This window comes from Erinaceus europaeus, chromosome 1 (genome assembly GCF_950295315.1).
Source record: "Erinaceus europaeus chromosome 1, mEriEur2.1, whole genome shotgun sequence".
NCBI lineage: Eukaryota > Metazoa > Chordata > Mammalia > Eulipotyphla > Erinaceidae > Erinaceus > Erinaceus europaeus.
Window position 1 is genome coordinate 139,873,761 of NC_080162.1, and position 21,056 is coordinate 139,894,816.

At 38.3% G+C, this 21,056-nt stretch overlaps 1 protein-coding gene across 40 annotated transcripts in view; it reads right to left on the minus strand.

Moving 5' to 3' along the window:
• RIMS2 (regulating synaptic membrane exocytosis 2) overlaps nt 1–21,056 on the minus strand; it is a 570,974-nt gene that overhangs the window by 94,547 nt on the left and 455,371 nt on the right. For 25 of the 40 annotated variants that reach the window (XM_060196148.1, XM_060196141.1, XM_060196045.1 and 22 more), the window contains one exon: nt 2,719–2,960. The exons of the other annotated variants lie outside the window; for them this stretch is intronic. In XM_060196148.1, the coding sequence (XP_060052131.1) occupies nt 2,719–2,960 (242 nt within the window). The remainder of the gene's footprint in view (nt 1–2,718; nt 2,961–21,056) is intronic. 40 annotated transcript variants of the gene reach the window in all.

Genomic DNA, 21,056 nt, shown 5'->3' on the forward strand with positions numbered 1-21,056 from the left:
CAAATAAGAGAATTACCTTAGAATTCTCTCCCCTGGGGGCCGGGTTGTAGCGCAGAGGGTTAAGTGCACAAGGCTAGAAGCACAGGGACTGGTGTAAGGATCCCTGTTGGAGCTCCCAGCTCCCCCCAAAAGTGGGAGGCAGAGGAGGAGGAGGGAGCGTCGCTTCACTGCTGGTGAAGCAGGTCTGCAGGTATCTGTCTTTCTCTCCTCTTCTCCATCTTTCCCTCCTCTCTCGATTTCTCTCTGTTCTATCCAACAACAACAATAACAATAATAACAACAAGGGCAAAAAATGGGGAAAAAAAATAAATGGCCTCTAGGAGCAGTGAATTTGTAGTTCAGGCACTGAGCCCCAGCGATAACCCAGGAGGCAAACAAAAAAGAAAAGAAAAAAAATTCTCTCTCCTTTGCCTCCTCATATCCAATCAATAAATAATTGGGTAACTGACTACTTTGGTCTTTATAAACTCCCTGAGCTTATCACTCCCTTACATTGTTTTTGTAACTGACTCAGCTCAGGATCTTACCTAAACTACTCTGTTAATTTATCCAGAATTGTTCTTTGCCAGAGGTTGATTTAAGCAAACTACTTATTGTAGTCCCAAAAGAACACAGTTTCTGAGAGAAGAATCTTTTGAGATGTAAATGTTTTCTTTAGAATTGTCCCTCTTGTATGGTAGATACTAAAATATTTAATTAATAAATGGCAGCGTGAGTAGCTCACAAATTACTTGACATGCAAATATGACCATATTAATCTTCTGCTGAAAACTGTTTTAAAACTTACTACCATTTACACATTAATATAGTCTAAAGGACTCTGTGATTTGATCTCTCCTTGTTTACATCAATGTCATCACTAACCACATTTAGTCTAACATTTTCTTAAAATTACATCTGATTGCTTATTCCTCAACATATCATGCTTCCATATTTTTAGTCATCACAGTTTCTATACTGTTTAGAACACCTATTTCACTGTCTTCTGCCTGGTTATCTGTCACTCTCCCTTCAGGCGATAGATCAGGTATCTTTGCTAGGTATTCATTCTTGGAATTCCAGGTTGTACCAACTAGTCTTTCCCTGGGAACAGAATACACTATTCAATTGTAATTTTACCACAGATAAATGACCATGAAGCAATGTTCTTAGGCTTTGTCTCCGACTAGATTATAAACAGTTCACATCATAAAGAAATTTTTATTCATATTTACTTTCCATGTGACAGAGAATGTATTCAAAATTTGTCAGAATACTCTGAATTAACGGAGTTATCTAGCTTAACACAACATATTATCCAATTTGTAGTTTTATTAATGACCAGATAAGGCTCCTAATCTCTTTTAATTAACAGCTTTTGGTTATAGTAGCAGTTTTAAGCTTAAGGTGCTTGTGAATACTAATAGGGAAGAAAAAAAAAGAGCAACAAATAAAACAAATAAAGTCTTCACTGCTAGAGAAATATATTTTTAAGATGCTCAATTTGGAAAGGTCAGCATCTAGCATATTTATTACACAACCAATCAGGTACAAGTACTAACAATTTTAAGAGATATTTATATGCGTATGATCACTATGTTCATAAGTTGAATTTTGATTTCTATATCAATGTGCAAAAATAACATCATAGAGCATTGATTAAGAAATCCCTATAACAACGATGGAATTCAGTATAGTGAGTTGCAAGGACTATCGTCAATACCTATTTCAGCCTATTGTTACATAAAATTTAAATTCCATAATCACTGCTATATTTAACAAAATCAGTAATAGTCGGGTCCAGGAATATCCTTATATTTTTTGGGGTGGTGGATTTATATTGTGACTTCCAAGTATAAGAACCCTAGTATTCAAATATAAATGAAATTTAACCCCTTTGTATAATTTATATGCTGTGAAAGAAACACCATATTATAAGCTTTTGTTGGCTTAAGTGGAGGATATGCTATTATTTCCAAGATTCTAGGGATTTAATGTTTAATTATCAACATCCATTTGCAAAAACAGATACTGCTTTAATTTCTTAATTGCTAGTAGTAGTTTTTCTGAGTAGGAGTGTTGTATCTAATTTATTTTTTGCAGATGTGATCTTGAAACCGAATTTTAAAGTAACAATGCTGTGAATGAATATCTTCACTGTCAGCAGAAGATGCCTCCATCCCTGCTGCTGGGAATTTTAACAGGGAAATAAGAACAACAGTGAGAAAACTGATGCTACTAATAAATACTGCTTGCACACTGAAAAAGAAGTTAGATTATCATCTACAGAAGAACTCTATTATTCACCCACAATATGAGGTGTCATCTTCATTATGGCAACTTGCTGGAAATGAAATTAATTGGGCTGGTTCCAAGGTGAGGAACCTAAAGGGGAAAAAAGGAAGAAAGAAATTTCTCACAAGTCAAGAAAAAAAAAGTTCCCTTTTGCAAGAATCAGCACCTGGCCATCCAGAGATCACACAGCTAAACTTCTCCTGAGGAGGAAAGACATCAAATGCAGCCACCAATCTTCTCTTGCCTTCACCACTGGAAAGTCAAAGTTATCTTTTTATTTTATTTTACTTTATTCTTTTCAGAAAGGTGAACTGGTTTACAGCGCCTCTCTGGAATCTTTAGAACCTGTACACCATCCATACACACACACACTGCAATAAAGAGAAGAGAAAATGTGTTTTGATTACCGCAGCAAGAAACCAAAAGTAACATAAAAATGCCTACCCGTTTGGCTGAGCTGAGAAGCACTGCGACTTTTCCGGGAGAGCCCAACAATAGCTACCATTTTGGCCCCAAGGCTAGAGTGTCGCTTTTTGCCACTGGTGCCCAGAGTGCCCACTGCTGTGTCAGACTGGCTGCCATCATTCTTCTCCAGTGAGCACATGTCTCCACTGATGCTGGTGCTTTTCTTCAAGTTCTTCTCTGAGATGCCCATTTGTCTGTTTTGCATTTTGGATGTAAAGACACTGTAGACCGGTGGGTCATGAACAGTGAGGACCAGAGTAAAAAAAAGAAGAGACAGAAAAGGTGTTTTAGATTAAGCATGTGGAATACAGTTAAGTAAGTTACTGAACAAATTTTTAGGATTTTTAAAAATGTTTTCAAATACCATGGTTTTGAGTAGGATTTGCAATTCAAGATTAACACTATTTTGATTTTATTTCTTCAATCAAAGAAGACACTAGTTTACATGGTGACAGCAGAGGTGGGGGACTGAAAAATCAGTAGTCTCATTAAAAAGACTGTTGTCCAGATAACACAGCATAAGAAAACAATTCTCAAACTAGAGAGAGCATAATGGCTGTGCAGAAGATTTTCATGCCTGAGGCTCCAAGATCCCAGGTTCAGTCAACAGCACCACCATAAGCCAGAGCTGAGCACAGTTCTTTGGTTAAAGAAAAAAAAAAAAGTGCTGTATAAATAAGCACAAAAAATAAAAGATTCACATAAAATTCTTTTACAGTTTTCTTTGCTCTTACTTTTAAAAAGAAGTAATAGAAATGGAGCTATTTTACAAAAACTGGCAACATTTTCAGCATGGGTTACTAAGAGCAACCCATTAAAGTAAACTTTGTCTTGTTCAGATTTAACCTAATAAGATTTACCTAATAATGGCTAGATTTCCTAACAAGGTTAAGGATTTTCATTAACTTTGAATTAAAAAACATTTTTCACCTTTTTAAAATATAAAACTACATTACAAAAATAAAATAATATTCTACCTGTATTCATTTAAAATAAAGAAAAATCATTGTCAATGATACAGTCAGAAAGCAATGTGCCATTGAGCAGGTAAGCTGACAATTTTACTTACTACAAGATCAGCACTGCAAATACAACAGTTAATGTTTTTCATCAAATAGAGTTTTGTTTGGCTAAACTGTAAGGTGATATAGGTCAGAAAGATAGTATTTATGGAAACCAGTTTAGACTCATTTTGCTATGTGGAAATGTGGAAAAGAAATCATGGAGATGAAAAATGATTTACAGAGGAAGATTATGCAAATGTCGTCACTAGGTTGTTTACAGAACTCTGTTCTCTTTCTTTTTTAAATTTTTAAAAATTTATTTATTCCCTTTTGTTGCCCTTGTTTTACTGTTGTAGTTTTTATTGTTGTTGTTATTGATGTCATCGTTGTTTGATAGGACAGAGAGAAATGGAGAGAGGAGGGGAAGACAGAGAGGGGGAGAGAAAGATAGACACCTATAGAACTGCTTCACCGCCTGTGAAGCAACTCCCTTGCAGTTGGGGAGTCTGGGGCTCAAACCAGGATGCTTAAGCCACTGGTTCTTGCACTTCCTGCCACGTGCACTTAACCCACCCACCCCCCCCCCCCCCCCCCCCGCTGCATTACTGCCTGACTCCCTTCTGTTCTCTTTCTTACAGGTGCAGTGTAGGATTTTATTTCCTTACACCCTTTAGGTTGGAATTGACTTTTTGACTTATATTGACAAATGAAATGTTAGTGGGAAATAGTCATGTCACTTCTGGTGGGAACCACTGAATTGGTGGAGTTTAAGTAAGAGATGTCTGTGGTATGGGTGATGTTATAAAGGGAAAAAGTCTTTAAATTGTTGGCTGACAAAGGCAGGCCTATAGTGGCAAAATGAGATACACCAGTTAAGTGTAGAAAAATATGTGAATGTTTTTTTTTAATTTATTTCTTTATTGGGGAATTAATATTTTACATTCAATAGTAAATACAATAGTTTGTTCATGTATAACATTCCCCAGTTTCCCACTTAACAATACAACCCCCACTATGTCATTTATCATCCTTCATGGACCTATATTCTCCCCACCCACCCACCCCACAGTCTTTTACTTTGGTGTGATATGCCAATTACATTTCAGGTTCTACTTGTGTTTTTGTTTCTGATCTTGTTTTTCAACTTCTGCCTGAGAGTGAGATCATCCCATATTTATCCTTTCAGTTTTTAAGGACTTGACAAACAGCTCACTAGGTAGAGGCTTGCCTTGCCAACTGTACAACCCAGGATCAAGTCCACACACCACATGGGCATGCCATGGTACTGTGGGAGGACTGGTGCCCTTCCTCCTTTGTTTTAGTTGTTGTTCAGGTTAAAATCAGGGGTGGAGAGAAAAGGTAGGGGAGAAACATTCAGAGCAGCAAGAGTGGACATGTACAATACCCCTGGATTGCCAAAAAAAAATTATCTAATTTTTACAGATGTTTGCCTTCTTAAGGGGCATTTTAAGAGTTATTGTTAGCATACTGCAAAGAAATTATGAACCATTTACCAACAATATAACTATACATACTGGGGCAATTAGGCAATTCCTCTACTTTTCATTTCACTCTCTTACATTTAGGGCACATACACTCATTTCTTAGACAAACAAGTAGTTCATCAATATTAAAGGATTAATCTAAGGTCACAAAATCTGGTAATTTTAACAAAAGGCAAAACCCAAATTGAAGCTCAAAGCCTAACATGGGTTCTAGTCCATTTTTATCATTTCATAACTCATGATTTTGAACTTAGTTCATGATCTTGATTTTCTTAACCAGTTCTGAGCATGGTAGTTTCTCATCTATCTTATTACTAATACATACCATTCTGCCTATATATAAGCTAACAATGTTCACCACTAAATTCAAGTTTTAAAATAATGCCTGTCCAAGACGACAGCATACTTTAATGATGGCTGTCTTGGTTACTACCAAACCACCCATCATCTGGGGCCCTTGTCAGGGAATCCCGAAACTTCCACACAGGTATAATGGGCCTAGACCTTTAACAGATACCTCTCTCCACTATCATTGGTCATCTCCATCAGGAACAACATAATGGACCCTCTCATGGGCTTCTATAGGACTTTGCTCTCAATGTGGAACAACAACAGTAGGGACTACCCCACTCTGAAGGGAGACTGGGTCAACATAATTTGCCACTCAAGGAAGACTGGTCCTGAAATTAGTGCAGCCTAGACTGTTCCTAGCTATGACCACAGAATGTGAGCTCAGACCTACAGAGATACAAGCTCCTGTGCTGAATATGGGCCCCAGATCAGATTGATGGGGTTTATAGTTAATGGTATTTATATACTTTTCCCATATTTGGGAGCTACTCTCTGCCCTGATCCAGCTTTCTACTCCTATTTCCAACTTTGACATCATCTTCCTAGACAATACTTTCAGCCTACCTGCATGTTAGCTGTTGGGCTCAGGCAAAAATTAGCAAAGTCATGGGCCCCTAGAAATATACCTAAAATAGACTTCCTAGCTTCTTCCAAAATGGAGACCTCAAATTTCATCTGCTCTTTATGTTCCTGACTATTATTCCTTTATGTTACTGATTCTTAAACAATCTGTTCTGCTTTATATCCTAATGCTTTTCAGCCATCAAGTTTCAGGTGCTACCATGATGCCAACCTGACTTCCCTGGGCAGATGACTTCACCAATGTGTCCTGGAACCTTTCCTCTCCAGAGCTCTGCCCCACTAGGGAAAGAAAGAAATAGGATGGGAGTATGGATTGACCTTCCAACATCCATGTCCAGTGGAGAAGCAATTATAGAAGCCAGACCCATAATGATTCTTGGTCCATGTTCCCAGAGAAATAAAAAATAGAAAAGTTTCTAATGGAGGGGATGGTACATGGAACTCTGGTAGTGGGAAATATTCAATGGACTTGTTGATCATAATTTAATCATCTTCACTTATATCCTACTCTACCAGAAATATTTCTCAGAATAACCTTATAAGAGAGGAACTGTTTAAAGCACAGATGAAGAGTAAGGAGCATAGAACCAGGTGTACCATCACCTGACCTCTACAACCTGGCCTTTATAATAATACCTTTATTATAATAAATTCACTCTGGCCTGTGAATGAACAGCACCTTCAAATTCAAGCCCTATTCTCTTATACACATACTTTAAATAATTGAAGAGATCACCACACTTTAATAACCAGGAGCTTCTTCACACTGGACAATAGAAAGATAAACTCATGTAACATAGGTAGAGTTCTTCAGACTGTCAGCCATACTAGTCATTCTGAAGCAGGCTGAGAATGCCTGAACCCAATCAGGAAATAGTCTGCTATGTGTGTAAGAGATTAAAATTTGTTAAACTAGAAAAAAAAGTGTGTGTGTGTGTGTGTGTGTGTGTGTGTGTGTGTGTGGAGGGGGGACAGGGAGCATAGCAAGGTTGTGCTGTTTGCCTGAAATCTCACTGCTATTTACATTGTAAAGTTGGTGTTTGAGCCATCAGTCTGCCTCTAGAGCTCCTGCTGTTAGCCACCATTACGTCTACGCTCGACCAGACCTGCCAATATACGCGGATACTTCGCCCACCCTGTCCAACGCTTGACGTCTCGTCACCCAATCTGGTCCCCTACGCCTACACTGAACTTCTCTGTTCCAGACTCTTGGAAACAGAGTTGGCAGTCAGCTGAGGTAAAGAACAAACACCTCATCACAGACCCCTGCAAGCGTCAACCCGGCTTTGACCTAGCACGTTATGATTGGGCCCTCCTCAATCGCTATCGAACAGGCCATGGCCGGTGCGCCACTATGTTCCATCGCTGGGGAGCCAGAGACGACCCGAACTGCCCCTGTGGCTACAGACAGACTATGACCCACATAGTCAACAACTGCCACCTCTCCAGATTCAAAGGAGGTCTCGAAACTTTACATCAGGCTCAACCTGACGCTGTTGACTGGCTACGGAAGAAGGGCAAACGCTAGAAGAAGAACTGCAAGAAGATGACAACAAACTCTAAGCAGCTTAGAGCAAAAGCTGCCAAATTGTATCCTGCACTAGAATAATCTGGAGGCCTTGACAAAATATACTAATTTACTTTGAAGAGTTTTTGACTGTCAATCCATAGTGGTAATTGCATGTATTTAGATAGTGGTAATTGCATGTATTTAGATAGATCTAGATATTTAGATGTATTTACAAAGAGACAGAAAGAAAAATGAAATCTTCCTTCAGTGCAGCAGGGGCAAGGCTAGAAACTGGGTCATGCACATGGCAAAGCAGCGCACTATACAAATGAGATATTTTGCTAGATCTGCAATCATACTTTGAGATATGGTTCCATGTGAACAACATTCCATGGCAAAAGATAGTAAGCTTTCACTTGCCATCTGATTAACATGGAGGTCATTCCTTGTATTTGACATGATCCTTTCAGACCTACACTCACTACTTCCCCACAAGTAGCTGCTGCTCTACTCTACCTTCCCTTAAAGGCATTATGATCCCTAGTGGTAACTGTCTTTATCGGTTTTTCTATACACTTTAGTCAGGAATTTTACAATCATCACAATCATGTTTGCTTGTTTAATCATTCCCTTTTGTTGCCCTTGTTGTTTTATTGTTGTAGTTATTGATGTTGCCATTGTTTGATAGGACAAGGAGAAATGGAGAGAGGAGGAGAAGACAGAGGGGGAGAGAAAGATAGGCACCTGCAGAGCTATTTCACCTCTTGTGAAGTGACTCCCCTGCAGGTGGTGAGCTGCAGGCTCAAACTGGTATCCTTACACCGGTCCTTGTGCTTTGAGCCATCTGGGCTAAATCTGCTGCGCTACTGCAGGTTTATTTTAACTGTTTGTCCAGTTAATCCAATAAATCAGGTTTATTTTAACTGTTTATCCAGTCAACATGTTCGCTCTCATACCCTCATTTGATAATAAATCACTGAACCCATACACATTTGGACATCCAATCTTTGATAAGGGGGCCCAAAGTATTAAATGGAGGAAGGAGGCTGTCTTCAATAAATGGTGCTGGGAAAACTGGGTTAAAACATGCAGAAGAATGAAACTGAACACTATCTCACCAGAAACAAAAATCAACTCAAAATGGACCAAGGACCTGAATATTAGACCAGAAGCTATCAAATACTTAGAGGAAAACATTGGTGGAACACTTTCCCACCTAAAACTCGAGGACATATTTTTTTTATTTATTTATTCCTTTTTGTTGCCCTTGCAGTAGCAAGCTCGAATAACATGAACAGCATGAAAGGTACACAAGAACGCCAAGCTGCACATTGTTCTTTCTAGCACCTGTTGGCCAATGGAGTAGGTTGAAGTTCTGAGGGAAATGTAGTGGAGTAGGCAATTCCCTTAGCCCATTCTGTAAAGTAAGGAAATGGAATCCTCTGCCATGTGCCAGGGGAAATCATTAATTGGATACCTTTCCGCTGCCAGTGTATAACTAGTCTCAATTAAGTAGGCTTCTCAGTCATCTTAATTTGGGATTATTTTAACTGGGTAACTGCAGCCAGGTGGTAACAAATTGCAACCAAAATCAAGAAGCAAGACTGCTAAATCAACTATAATATATGCTTATCCAGGTAATTGCGCAAACCTTTGATTGCCAACTACAGCCTTGTTTCAGTGTCCTATTAGATTTCCATTGTAGAAACTCTATTGTTTGGGGGTAGATAGCATAATGTTTATACAAAAAGCCTTTCATGTCTGAGGTTTCAGAGTCCCAGGTTCAATCCCCCACACCACTATAAACAGACCTGAACAGTGCTCTTAAAAAAACAAAACAAACAAAAACACTGATTAGAAATTCCATTGCATTGCAGTTGTTTGTGCTCATGTAACCTCAATAACGCATTTGTCTTAATACTTGGCACTTAAGAGCTCCAAATAATTTACTGGATAAGTGAATCTAATAAATTCCTTATATAATGAGTAATTTAACAATTTAAGGATAACTGAAAATCTAGTATTTATGCTGCATCTGCTATGCTTCATGAATCATTGTAGTAATAAACATCTTACGATAAAATAACATCTAGTAAACTATGTTTTTGTTTTTTAATGTCTTGTTTATTTTAATGAGAGAGATACAGAAAGCACTGCTCAGTTCTGGTTTATGGTAGTACTAGTCATTGAGTCTGGGACTTAAGAGCCTCAGGCATGAATATCTTTTGCCTAACCATTATTCTATCTTTTTTTCCCTTTTGTTGCCAGAGCATTGCTCAGCTCAATAGTGGTGCTTATAGTGCTCAAGCTTATAGTGGTGCTAGGGATTGAACATGGGACCTGCAGTCCCTCAGGCTTGAGATTCTGTTTGCATAGGCATTTTGCTATTCTCCCAGTCAGAACTTTGGTGGTGGGTGCAGTGTAGAACTGTACCTTGTAATCTTTTGATCTTGTAGCTCACTAATAAAAAATAGATTGAAAAAATGTAATATGTATTTTAGAAATATACAGATACTAGTAAATTAACAAATATTTATTTGTGTATCTGTCCTGTGCAAGGTATGAAAATGCTATGCCAATTTTTAAGAAACTTGTAAGACTTGTCATTGTTCTAACATTACAAATAACCCATTTTGCTAGATGAAGCATAAAGACAAATATAACCTAAAGTCAAATAAAATATAACCCAAGGCAAAAATAGTACAACTCAAGTAAAAGTTAAAAACATCAAATAATGGGAATCAGGCGGTAGTGCAGTGGGTTAAGCACACATGGCATAAAGCACAAGGATCCCAGTTTAAGCCCCCTTCACTAGCAGTGAAGCTAGTCTGCAAGTATCTGTCTTTCTCTCCCCTTCTCTGTCTTCCCCTTCTCTCTCCAGTTCTCTCTGTCCTATCCAACAACAATGACATCAATAATAACTACAACAATAAAACAAGGGCAACAAAAGGGAATAAATAAATATATATTTTTAAAAACATCAAATAATAAGGAATTTCAGATCTAAATTAAGGAGGGCCACCAGCCTCCTCAGTCTCTCTAAAAAGCCCTCTTCCCCTGTGGGCGATGCATGTCTGAAGCTACATTTTGTTTTGTTTCTGTGCTGACACAGGAAGTACTATACTGTTTGGTACACCTTCCTCATTTTTCCCCTTAGCTAATGCTTTCATTTTATAGGAGTCACACATTGTATTTAAATTACATAGTCAGCAATGCACAAATAATATGGTGAGAAACCAGCAAATACTGTCATTGAGTTCTGTCCCTACATTAAAAGCAATCTAGCCTAGAATCTGCCACTATGTTATTATTCACTTGCTTTTTAAAAGCAGAGATGTAAGGCTTACTAAATATAAAGAAATTATATTTGAATATAATTTTGGGAGTAACATTCAGGAGTTGCTATCCTGGATCCCATTTTTAACTCATATAGGCCAAGATGCTATAAAAAAAACACATTTTTCCCTTTACACATTTAAAACAGGTGAAACTTCATTTAATTAAATGTAGCCTCACATTTAAAAACATTTTAAATAAGATAGAGCACACCTGACTAAATAGCTAGTGCACTTAAACTCTTATGTAAGAGATGTGTTACTTTCATAAACTCAGAAGATTTGAAGAAAAAAATCACTTGCAAGTTGAGGATTTACCATGTAGACTTCGATAACATTTAAAGTGACTAATCACTCTTGGAAATAGCTTAATAGTCAAATATCCAACTGAGCAGGACACTGATTATTACATAGCCTCCAGCTTACCCCTAAATTGTATAAACATATTCTTGCCCATGTTAGATGTGTAAGTTTAACAATGAGATGGTAACGGGGAAGAAATTTATTATTGAATGGTAAATCTAGTACACATGAATATCTTTCTTAACATGACTAAGGATCTCTCATGTTAATATGAAGATACCCTTCTGTTTCACTTGTTTTAAATATAAGGATAGTTATGGGAAGCAGTATGGAGATTCCTCAAACAATTAAGCTAGAAATGCCATATGACCCAGTTATTCTAATTCTGGATATTTACCAAAAAAAAAAAATCAAAACATTAATTTAAAGAGATATTTGCACGTGGGGCCAGGTAGTGCACCTGGTTGGGTGCACACATTACAGTATGCAAGGACTCAGGTTCAAGTCCTAGTTCCCCACCTGAAGTGGGGGAGAGGGAGCTTCACAAGCAGTGAAACAATGTTGCAAATGTTTTTCTCTCCCACTTCCCTCCCAATTTCTATCTGTATAAAAATAAATATTTTTTTTAAAAAGAGATATGTTCATTCCTGTGTTTCCTATAATGTCATTTACAATAGTCAAAACTGACCTAAGTGCTCATCAACTAGTTAATGGGTAGAGGAAGTGGTACCTATATGCAGTAGAACATCGCTCGGTTATAAAGACAAAAGCCTATGATTTGGAGTGATGTGGATGAAGATAGAGGATATTATGCCTAGTAAAGTAAGGCAGAGAGAGAAAGGTAAGCACTATATGACTTCACTGACATGTAGTATATAGAGAAAAAATAAACAGTTGCAGTACATAAACTAATAATAATGCTTAGACTATTAGACAGATCAGTGTGATTACCACACTGGGAAGGGTGAGACCAGAGATCTGGAAAAAGCATAAAATGTTTAATCAGAATTTTAAAAGCACTCACATCTAATTAAAACTTTAAATTCAATTATTTAAATTTTAATTGAAATAAGGTAGGGTGGCTGAATATTTTTACATCTATAAGAGAAAAGTTTTTGGTGCTTATAAACTCTCAGGTGAGATGGCCTATTAATCATATTATCACATATTAATGTGATCTACTCCAATTAAAATCAAATACTATTTTCCCCTCCACCTATGACAGAGTTTGATTATGAGAGGTCTGTCAGAATCAATATCAATTGGGTACAGCTGAGTCACCAAGCTTACTTTCCATACCCAGAACTTTAAAATTAGTAGTGCAGAACTTTGTAAGTTATGTCATTTCACATATAAGCTTTGTTTATCTGTAAAAATCATAGTAAATGTTCAAAATATTTTATTATTTGTAAACAAATATTTATCCCATACTACCTGTTACTATGTATGATTGCTATAAATGCTGTTAGTTTTAATTTACTTCATCTTAACTCAATAAAGAAGTTATTATTACTCGTACAATTAAAAATATATTTGAGGGAATCTGACTGTAGCACAGTGGGTTAAGCGCATGAGGAGTGAAGCACAAGGAACGGAGTAAGGATCCCAGTTCCAGCCCCCGGCTCCCCACCTGCAGGGGAATCACTTCACAGGTGGTGAAGCAGGTCAGGAGGTGTCTATCTTTCTCTCCCCCTCTCTGTCTTCCCCTCCTCTCTCCATTTCTCTCTGTCCTATTTAACAACGACAACATCAGTAACAACAACAACAACAATAATTACAGCAACAATAAAAAAACAACAAGGCAACAAAAGGGAAAATAAATGAATAAAAAAATTTAAATATATATATATATATATATATATATATATATATATATATATATATATATATATATATATATATATATATATATTTGAAAGGGAAGTGGAGCTAGAGAGGGAGAAAGAGACAACTGCAACACTATTTCACAATTTGTGAAGCATTTCCCCTGCAGGTGAGGACCAGGGGCCTGAACTCAATTTTTTTTAAATATAAAAACAATCTTCTCCCCCATGCAAGCTATTTATTGTGCCTCATGCAGCTTTCATTTTTAATTTTCTTTTGCAGTGCCCAGAAAGCATTGCAATGTTTGCTGTACCTCCTTCCTTTTTCTACTTGCCAAATACACTCATCTTTTACAAGTCACATGTTGCATTTAAGTTATATCTTCAACCATGTTCAGTCACAGAATATTTTGATTGTGGTATACATTGGTAAAATGTCACCACCTTGAAAAATTATTGTTATTATTGATGTAGTCATTGTTGGATAGGGCAGAGAGAAATTGAGAGAGGAGGGGAAAACAGAGAGGGGGAGAGAAAGATAAGACACCTGCAGACCTGCTTCACCATTTGTGAAGCAACTCCCCTGTAGGTGGAGACCTGGGGGCTTAACACAGGCCCTTACACAGGTCCTTGTGCTTTGTGCCACCTGCGCTTAACCTGTTGTGCTACCACCCAACTCCCCAATGTTTTCTTTTTATAAATAAAATTTTTTAAAAAATTGTAAAAAAAATGTCTACTTTGCGGTCCAGGCGGTGGTGCACCTGGCTAAGCATACACATTACAGTGCACAAGGACCCAGGTTCAAGCCCCAGTTCCCACCTGCAGGGGGGAAGCTTCATGAGTGGTGAAGCAGGTGTTTGTCTCTTTCCGTATCTCCCCCTTTCCTCTCAATTTTTCTCTGTCTCTATCCAATAATAAATAAATAAAACTATTTTTGTTGGGAAATTGTGCAGATGTGGCTGAGTTAGGCAGGGCCCACAAACCACCCAATGCTAGTATGGCCAGTCCCTTTATCTACATACCAATCTTCTGCTTTGTCTTATAAGTGACTAAAGGTCTCCTCCCCCCCACGTTATCCCTTCAGGGTATTGCTAATTCCCACCTGCTAAAACCACAGCAACGGTAGCTAAGGAAGTCCCTTTGTCTTTTCTCCACCCCCTTTCCTAGCCATCTCCATTCCTGAGTTGCCACTCGGGTTTTATCCCATAAAACCCACTTCTGTTCCTGCTTTCACTCTCTTTTCTCTCCAGCATCACTGAGTAAACAGCAACCCAGGTTGGCTCGGGTTGAGTTCTCTCCAACCCAGAGAGCACGGGAAGAAACACCCTCATGCTAGAGAGTGACATATAAGAAAAAGAAACCAGAGCATAGATGCTAGAGGTCTAACCAGGAACCTCCGGCATGGAAGTCATGTGGAGGTAGAGGCTTGTCATGGAGGGACTGAGGAGGCTAGTGACACTCCTTAATTTATAACTGAAATTCCTCATTGACTAATGTCATTAGCCTTTACTTGATATTTGCTGAATGATAAGATAGTTCCTGTGTTAATAGTTCTGTTGTATCTGACCTTTTACTCAAGTTATCTAAATTTGCTTTTCAGTTTGAGGAGCAATAATAGCTACCATGTAGGGTGCATGAGGCATTATTCCAAGTGCTTTGCATGTGTATTAATTTAAAGGATCTATGTGGGGGGGGGGGCTGGGTGGTGGAGCACCTGGTTGAGTGCACATGTGTGAAAGGACCTGGGTTCGTGTCCCTAGTCCCCACCTCAAGAGTATGATATGACCCCAAAGTCCATGCTGCCCTCCCCATCACCTTCTGCCAATTTTGTGACTAGGGCTTTTGGACTTCTTACTGGCATGATTTCACCACTCCAGGCAAACTTTTGTTTGTTTGTTTTTAATGGAAGATGAGAAACAGAAAGTGACAGAAGTGGAGAGACACCATAGCACTGCTCCATCACCTATGAAGCTTCCCATTTGAATGGTGCTCCTATGTGGTGACCAGGGGTCTAACTCAGGTTCTTGAACATGGCCAAGTCTGTGCTCTACTGGGTGAGCTTTCTCCACTTCCAAATACACATGAGTCTCTCAGCTGACACTTAAAATTATTGATTTTTTAACAGACAGAATTTGGTTATTTTATTTATTCTTTATTTGATAAGCTAGTCAAAAATTGAGGGGAGATAGAGTAGGAGAGAGAGAAACCTGCAACACTACTTCACTGTTTATAAAACTCCCCCACCCCCACCCCCACCCCAAACCCTGCAGGTGGGAACCAGGGGTTTAAACCTTGCTCTTGGTAAATAGTGTGCTCAAGCTGGTGTAACAAGTATTGACTTCTCTTTAACTTGACCAGAAACTGAGGTACTTTTCCCTCATGTATAATCACAGAATACGGCACAGATGTCTTAGAGTTAGAACATGAAGAACATGGTCCTTCTCCATGGGCAGTACAGTGAAGTTATATGTATTGTTTGGATTTCATTGTCTCCTCTGCTGAGGATTAAGTCTGCGGCTCACTATCCCTACTGCTTTCACAGCCACTCACTACTTAACTACATTTTCATTCAGTCTCTTTGCCTGTCTCTTCTTGGTTTTCATATACAATGGCCAGACATTAAAGACATGAGCAGTGAGTCAAAGTACTTCTTATTCTTCAAAGGGCAAAATGACAAATCACAGAATAATGACTGTAATTTTATTGTCAGTTTCTTTGGATTGTGCATTGGGCAAGACTGCTTCTCTTTGGGCAAGGCTTTTGGGGATAATCCCAGAAACCTGAAGATTCCAAGGCAGTTGGGCAGAAAACCAAGCATTAAATTTGGTCATTGAATTATAACTGAACATTGTTCAACTGAAAAAGTATATGATGTTACATGACTCTCACATAATTCCAAAAGTAGGTTTCAAATTTAGATATTCACCAGGACTTCCTGAAGAGCATTTCAAGAATGCAGCCTGAAATTTATCTAGGTTCTTAATACATACTACTTCTGTCCTGAGAACCGGAAATTTGTATTCTTTTTTTTAATTGTATCTTATACAACTTTAAAAAATATTTATTTATTTATGTATTCCCTTTTGTTGCCCTTGTTGTTTTATTGTTGTAGTTATTGTTGTTGTTATTGATGTCGTCATCGTTGTTGGATAGGACAGAGAGAAATGAGAGAGGAGGGGAAGACAGAGAGGGGAGAGAAAGATAGACACCTGCAGATCTGCTTCACTGCTTGTGAAGCTACCCCTGCAGGTGGGGAGCTAGAGGCTCGAACCAGGATCCTTATGCTGGTCCTAGCGCTTTGTGCCACCTGCGTTTAACCCGCTGTGCTACCGCCCAACTTCCAAAATTTGTATTCTAAAGTTTCTCTAATAATTTGAATACAAGTGGTATAAAAAAACCACACATGGAGTCTGTGTGACTGAATAAATGGTAATCCTATTAAAATATCTTGAGTTTTGTTATTTTGAGTCTTAGATAGAATTTTATGATTAAAATTGATCATGCTTATGATTAAAGTTCTAAGTCTGTACACTACTATTTGCCCTACAACTGTGGAGAGAGATACATCAGGTGACTTGCATCCTCAGCCCAACCCACTGTCAAACTAGAAATTACCTGCTATCCTCAGGATAGGGGTTCTGCTAGAGAGAATGCTCCCTCTCTAGTAGGTGGCTGGATAGACTTGGACTCTAGCTGGCACATCTGAGACTGAACACAGTAATAGCACACTTCTTTACACCCTCTAAATGTGCCTTTATTCAAGCACAGATTCTGAGGGAAATGCTTAACTGGAAAATTAATTAACCTTCAGTGTCACTCCCCCCCCTCCCCCCAGATAGAGCTAGTGGGACTTTCAGGAAATTATATGGCTCAATATAATAGCACCTACACTACAATATAATATCATAACAGCTATTATTAAGTATTTTTTTGTTTGTTTTTTTTTTGTTTTTTGCTTCCAAGGTTATTGCTGGGGCTCTGTGCCTACACTACAAATACACTGCTCCTAGAGGCATTTTTTCCCCCATTTTTGTTGCCCTTATTATTGTTATTGCTGTTGTTGTGGGATAGGAGAGAGAGAAACTGAGAGAAGAGGGGGAGGCAGAGAGAGGAATGAAAGATACCTGCAGACCTGCTTCACTGCTTGTGAAGTGACCTCCCTGCGGGTGGGGAGCTAGGGGCTCGAACTGGGATCCTCATGCTGGTCCTTGCCTTCGTGCCCTGTGCACTACCGCCTGGCCCCCTATTAAGGTTTTTTTTTTTTAATCAAAAGAAAAAAAATCCCAGGGCCAGGTGGTGGTGGCACACTTGGTTGAGTGCACATGTTACAGTGTGCAAATTATATTCCTCCATGAGGATAATTTCTGGAACCATCCGTTCCACCCCGGTTCCATGGCTGCCAGTTCTTAGCAACATCGCCCCGCCAGATATTCGTTGGGATGCGGCATCATCTAAGTTCATTTCCCACGTCTACGCTCGACCGGACCTGCCAATATACGCGGATATCTTCGCCCACCCTGTCCAACGTTTGATGTCTCATCACCCAATCTGGTCCCCTACGCCTACATTGAACTTCTCTGTTCCAGACTCTTGGAAACAGAGTTGGCAGTCAGCTGAGGTAAAGAACAAACACCGCATCACAGACCCCTGTAAGTGTCAACCCGGCTTTGACCTAGCACGTTATGATTGGGTCCTCCTCAATCGCTATCGAACAGGCCATGTTCCATCGCTGGGGAGCCAGAGACAACCCGAACTGCCCCTGTGGCTACAGACAGACTATGACCCACATAGTCAACGACTGCCACCTCTCCAGATTCAAAGGAGGTCTCAAAACTTTACATCAGGCTCAACCTGACGCTGTTGACTGGCTATGGAAGAAGGGCAAACGCTAGAAGAAGTGTGCAAGGACTCAGGTTAGATCCCCTGGTTCCTACCTGCAGGGGGACAGCTTCACAAGTGGTGAAGCAGGGCTGCAGGTGTCTCTCTGTCTCTCTCCCTCCCTATCACCTTCTTCTCTCTTGATTTCTCCCTGTCTCTATCCAATAAATAAAAAAAGATAATTAAAAAAACTTGTTTTTTTTTAAAAAAAATCCTATTATAACACATGTCACTCAACTGAGCCAACTACTGGAAACAAACTCTGCTTACTGTATGTAGTATGCTCTACCTTGATCTAAAAATACAAGAGCTTGGGGCCAGACAGTGGTGTACCTGGTTAAGCACACACATTATAGTGTTCCCAGTATCTATAGATAAAAATATTAAAAATATATATATTTATCTTTATAAATAAGAACGATATAATACAGCAATGTTATATTCTTTTGGTTTTAGATACACACTTGATCAGAGTTAAAGATCCAAAGAAAAACGACTCTCTTTTATAGTAAACTAAACAGGATCTATAAGTTTGTAAAACTACTAGCTTCAAGCATAAAATTCAATCTACCTTGCAGTAATCATATGACCCCAAGATCAATCAAGAATAGATACTTAATTTTTATTTTAAAGTGCTACTTTTATTAAAGAATTTGATATTTCACAAGCGACTAGACTACTTCTTATTTTCTAGTAATTCTGATAGCAAGCCCTTAGTTTAATTTTCATCAGTCTAGGTAATCACATTATCAAATATAGAAAACACAATTTTCCAGCTGGGTAAATTCATTTATTCAAGTTTTAAAATTCTATTATGGGGAAGCAATTACAGAAGCCAGACCTTCTACCTTCTGTAACCCACAATGACCCTGGGTCCATGCTCCCAGAGGGATAGAGAATGGGAAAGCTATCAGGGGAGGGGGTGGGAAATGGAGATTGGGTGGTGGGAATTGTGTGGAATTGTACCCCTCCTACCCTATGGTTTTGTTAATTAATCCTTTCTTAAATAAAAAAATAAAAAAAGAAAAAGAAAAAATAAATAAATAAAAATTCTATTATAATGCTTTTCATATCTGTTAAGAGTTTCACAGTATTTGACACATCAAAACCATAAAATAACCTATAGTTTGCTTGTTATTTGAGAAAATAAGATGTTTAATTTGCTTTACTCATCTGAGATAACTATATCTTAACTAATTAAAAAGTATAACAATAATAATTATTAACAAAAATACTTTAGAGATGTGGCATTCTGATGAATCTGTTTGTACTTAGGTCAGTGAGGACTGTTCTAAAACATATGAGGCATAAGACCTTGGGACAACCCATAGGGAGAGAAGGAAAAGAGCTTAGGTGATGTGAGTGGTGTGGAATTACACTCTTAATATCTTCTAATATTGTATATCAGCATTGAATTCTATTAAAGTAAATTAAAAAAATAAAACATAAGATGTTATTTTACTTAGAAAAAACAACATGGAAAATGTGATGTATTCCTTCTTTTGGTAATTTGGAACATAAGAGTCAGTTTAAGGGTCATTATTATTCAACATTGATTACTATTCAGCCACAAACCAGTGGGTCATTCAGATCTGCTGATAAACTTACTTTGGCTAGAGTTGTTCAGAGTTAACATAAGGAGGTGAGGTGGTAGTGCATCTGGTTAAGCGCTTACATTACAGTGTGCAAGGATCCAGATTCAAGCCCCTAGTCCCCACTTGCAGAGGGTAAGCTTCACAAGTAGTGAAGCAGGGGTACAAGTGTCTATCTCTCCTACCCCTCTCAATCTCTCTGTTTCTATTCAATAATAAATAAACATATATAAAAAAGAAAATATTAAAAATTAACATAAAAGCTGGGAAATTTTTTAGCAGCCCAGGAGATGGTACAGTGGCTAGAGTGTTGAGCTGAAAAGTATGAGGTCTATGGTTTGATTCTGTCATTATATTGTGTCAGAGTGATGCACTAGTCTTCCCTTCCTTTCTTTCTTTCTCATATAAATAAATGTTTAACACACACACACACACACACACACACACACACACACACACACACACACATGCCAGACAGTAGCACACTGGGTTAAGTGCAGATAGTACAAAGTGTATGGACATGAGCAAGGATCCCAGACCTAGAAGTAGAAGAACAAAGGAACCCTAAAGCAACTGGAAGGACAGAAATCACTAAAGTTTTTTGAAGAAAAGCACTAGGTCTTGTTAATTATTATTTCCCCCTATGTTAATTAATCACTGATATATTCAATTCAAAAATAAATATAAGTACAAATAAGTGATCAGGATAAATGTTATTTTGCATTTTTAGTCTGATAGGTTATTTAGCTATTTCTCTTCAATCTTCCTGCCACATGAAGTCAAAGATCTCCAAATAAAATCAGTTGGTGAGGGAAGACATTTATTTTTATTTATTTAATTATGTATTCATTTATTTAATTATGTCAGAGAAAGAGAGAGAGAGAAACAGAATATCACTCTGGTATATGCCAGGGATGCAAGTTAGAATCTCATGTTTATTAACCCCATTCTCTAGTCACTATGCTACCTCCCAAGTTGTATTCCCTATAGCTAGCACTGTATCTGGCATACAGAAGATGTTTAAAAATATCTGCTGAAAAGAGAGTTCACATATAAAGCCAAACAAAATGTTGACTAATCATGAACCTAAAGGCTGGAATAGTGCAGATGAAAAGTTGGGGATCTCCATTTTGTAGATATCTAGTAGGCCTATCTTAGTTATATTCTAAAGGGCCCGTGACTATACTAGTTCTTCTTTTTTTTTTTTTTTGGTTCCAGATGCTACCATGATGCCAACCAACTTGCCTGGACAGACAATCCCACCAATATGTCCTGGAACCCCAATTCCCCAGAGCCCTGGCCCACAAGGGAAAGAGAGAGAAAGGCTGGGAGTATGGATCCACCTGTCAACGCCCATGTCCCATGTTCAGCGGGGAAGTAATTACAGAAACCAGACCTTCCAGCTTCTGCATCCCATAATGACATTAGGTCCAT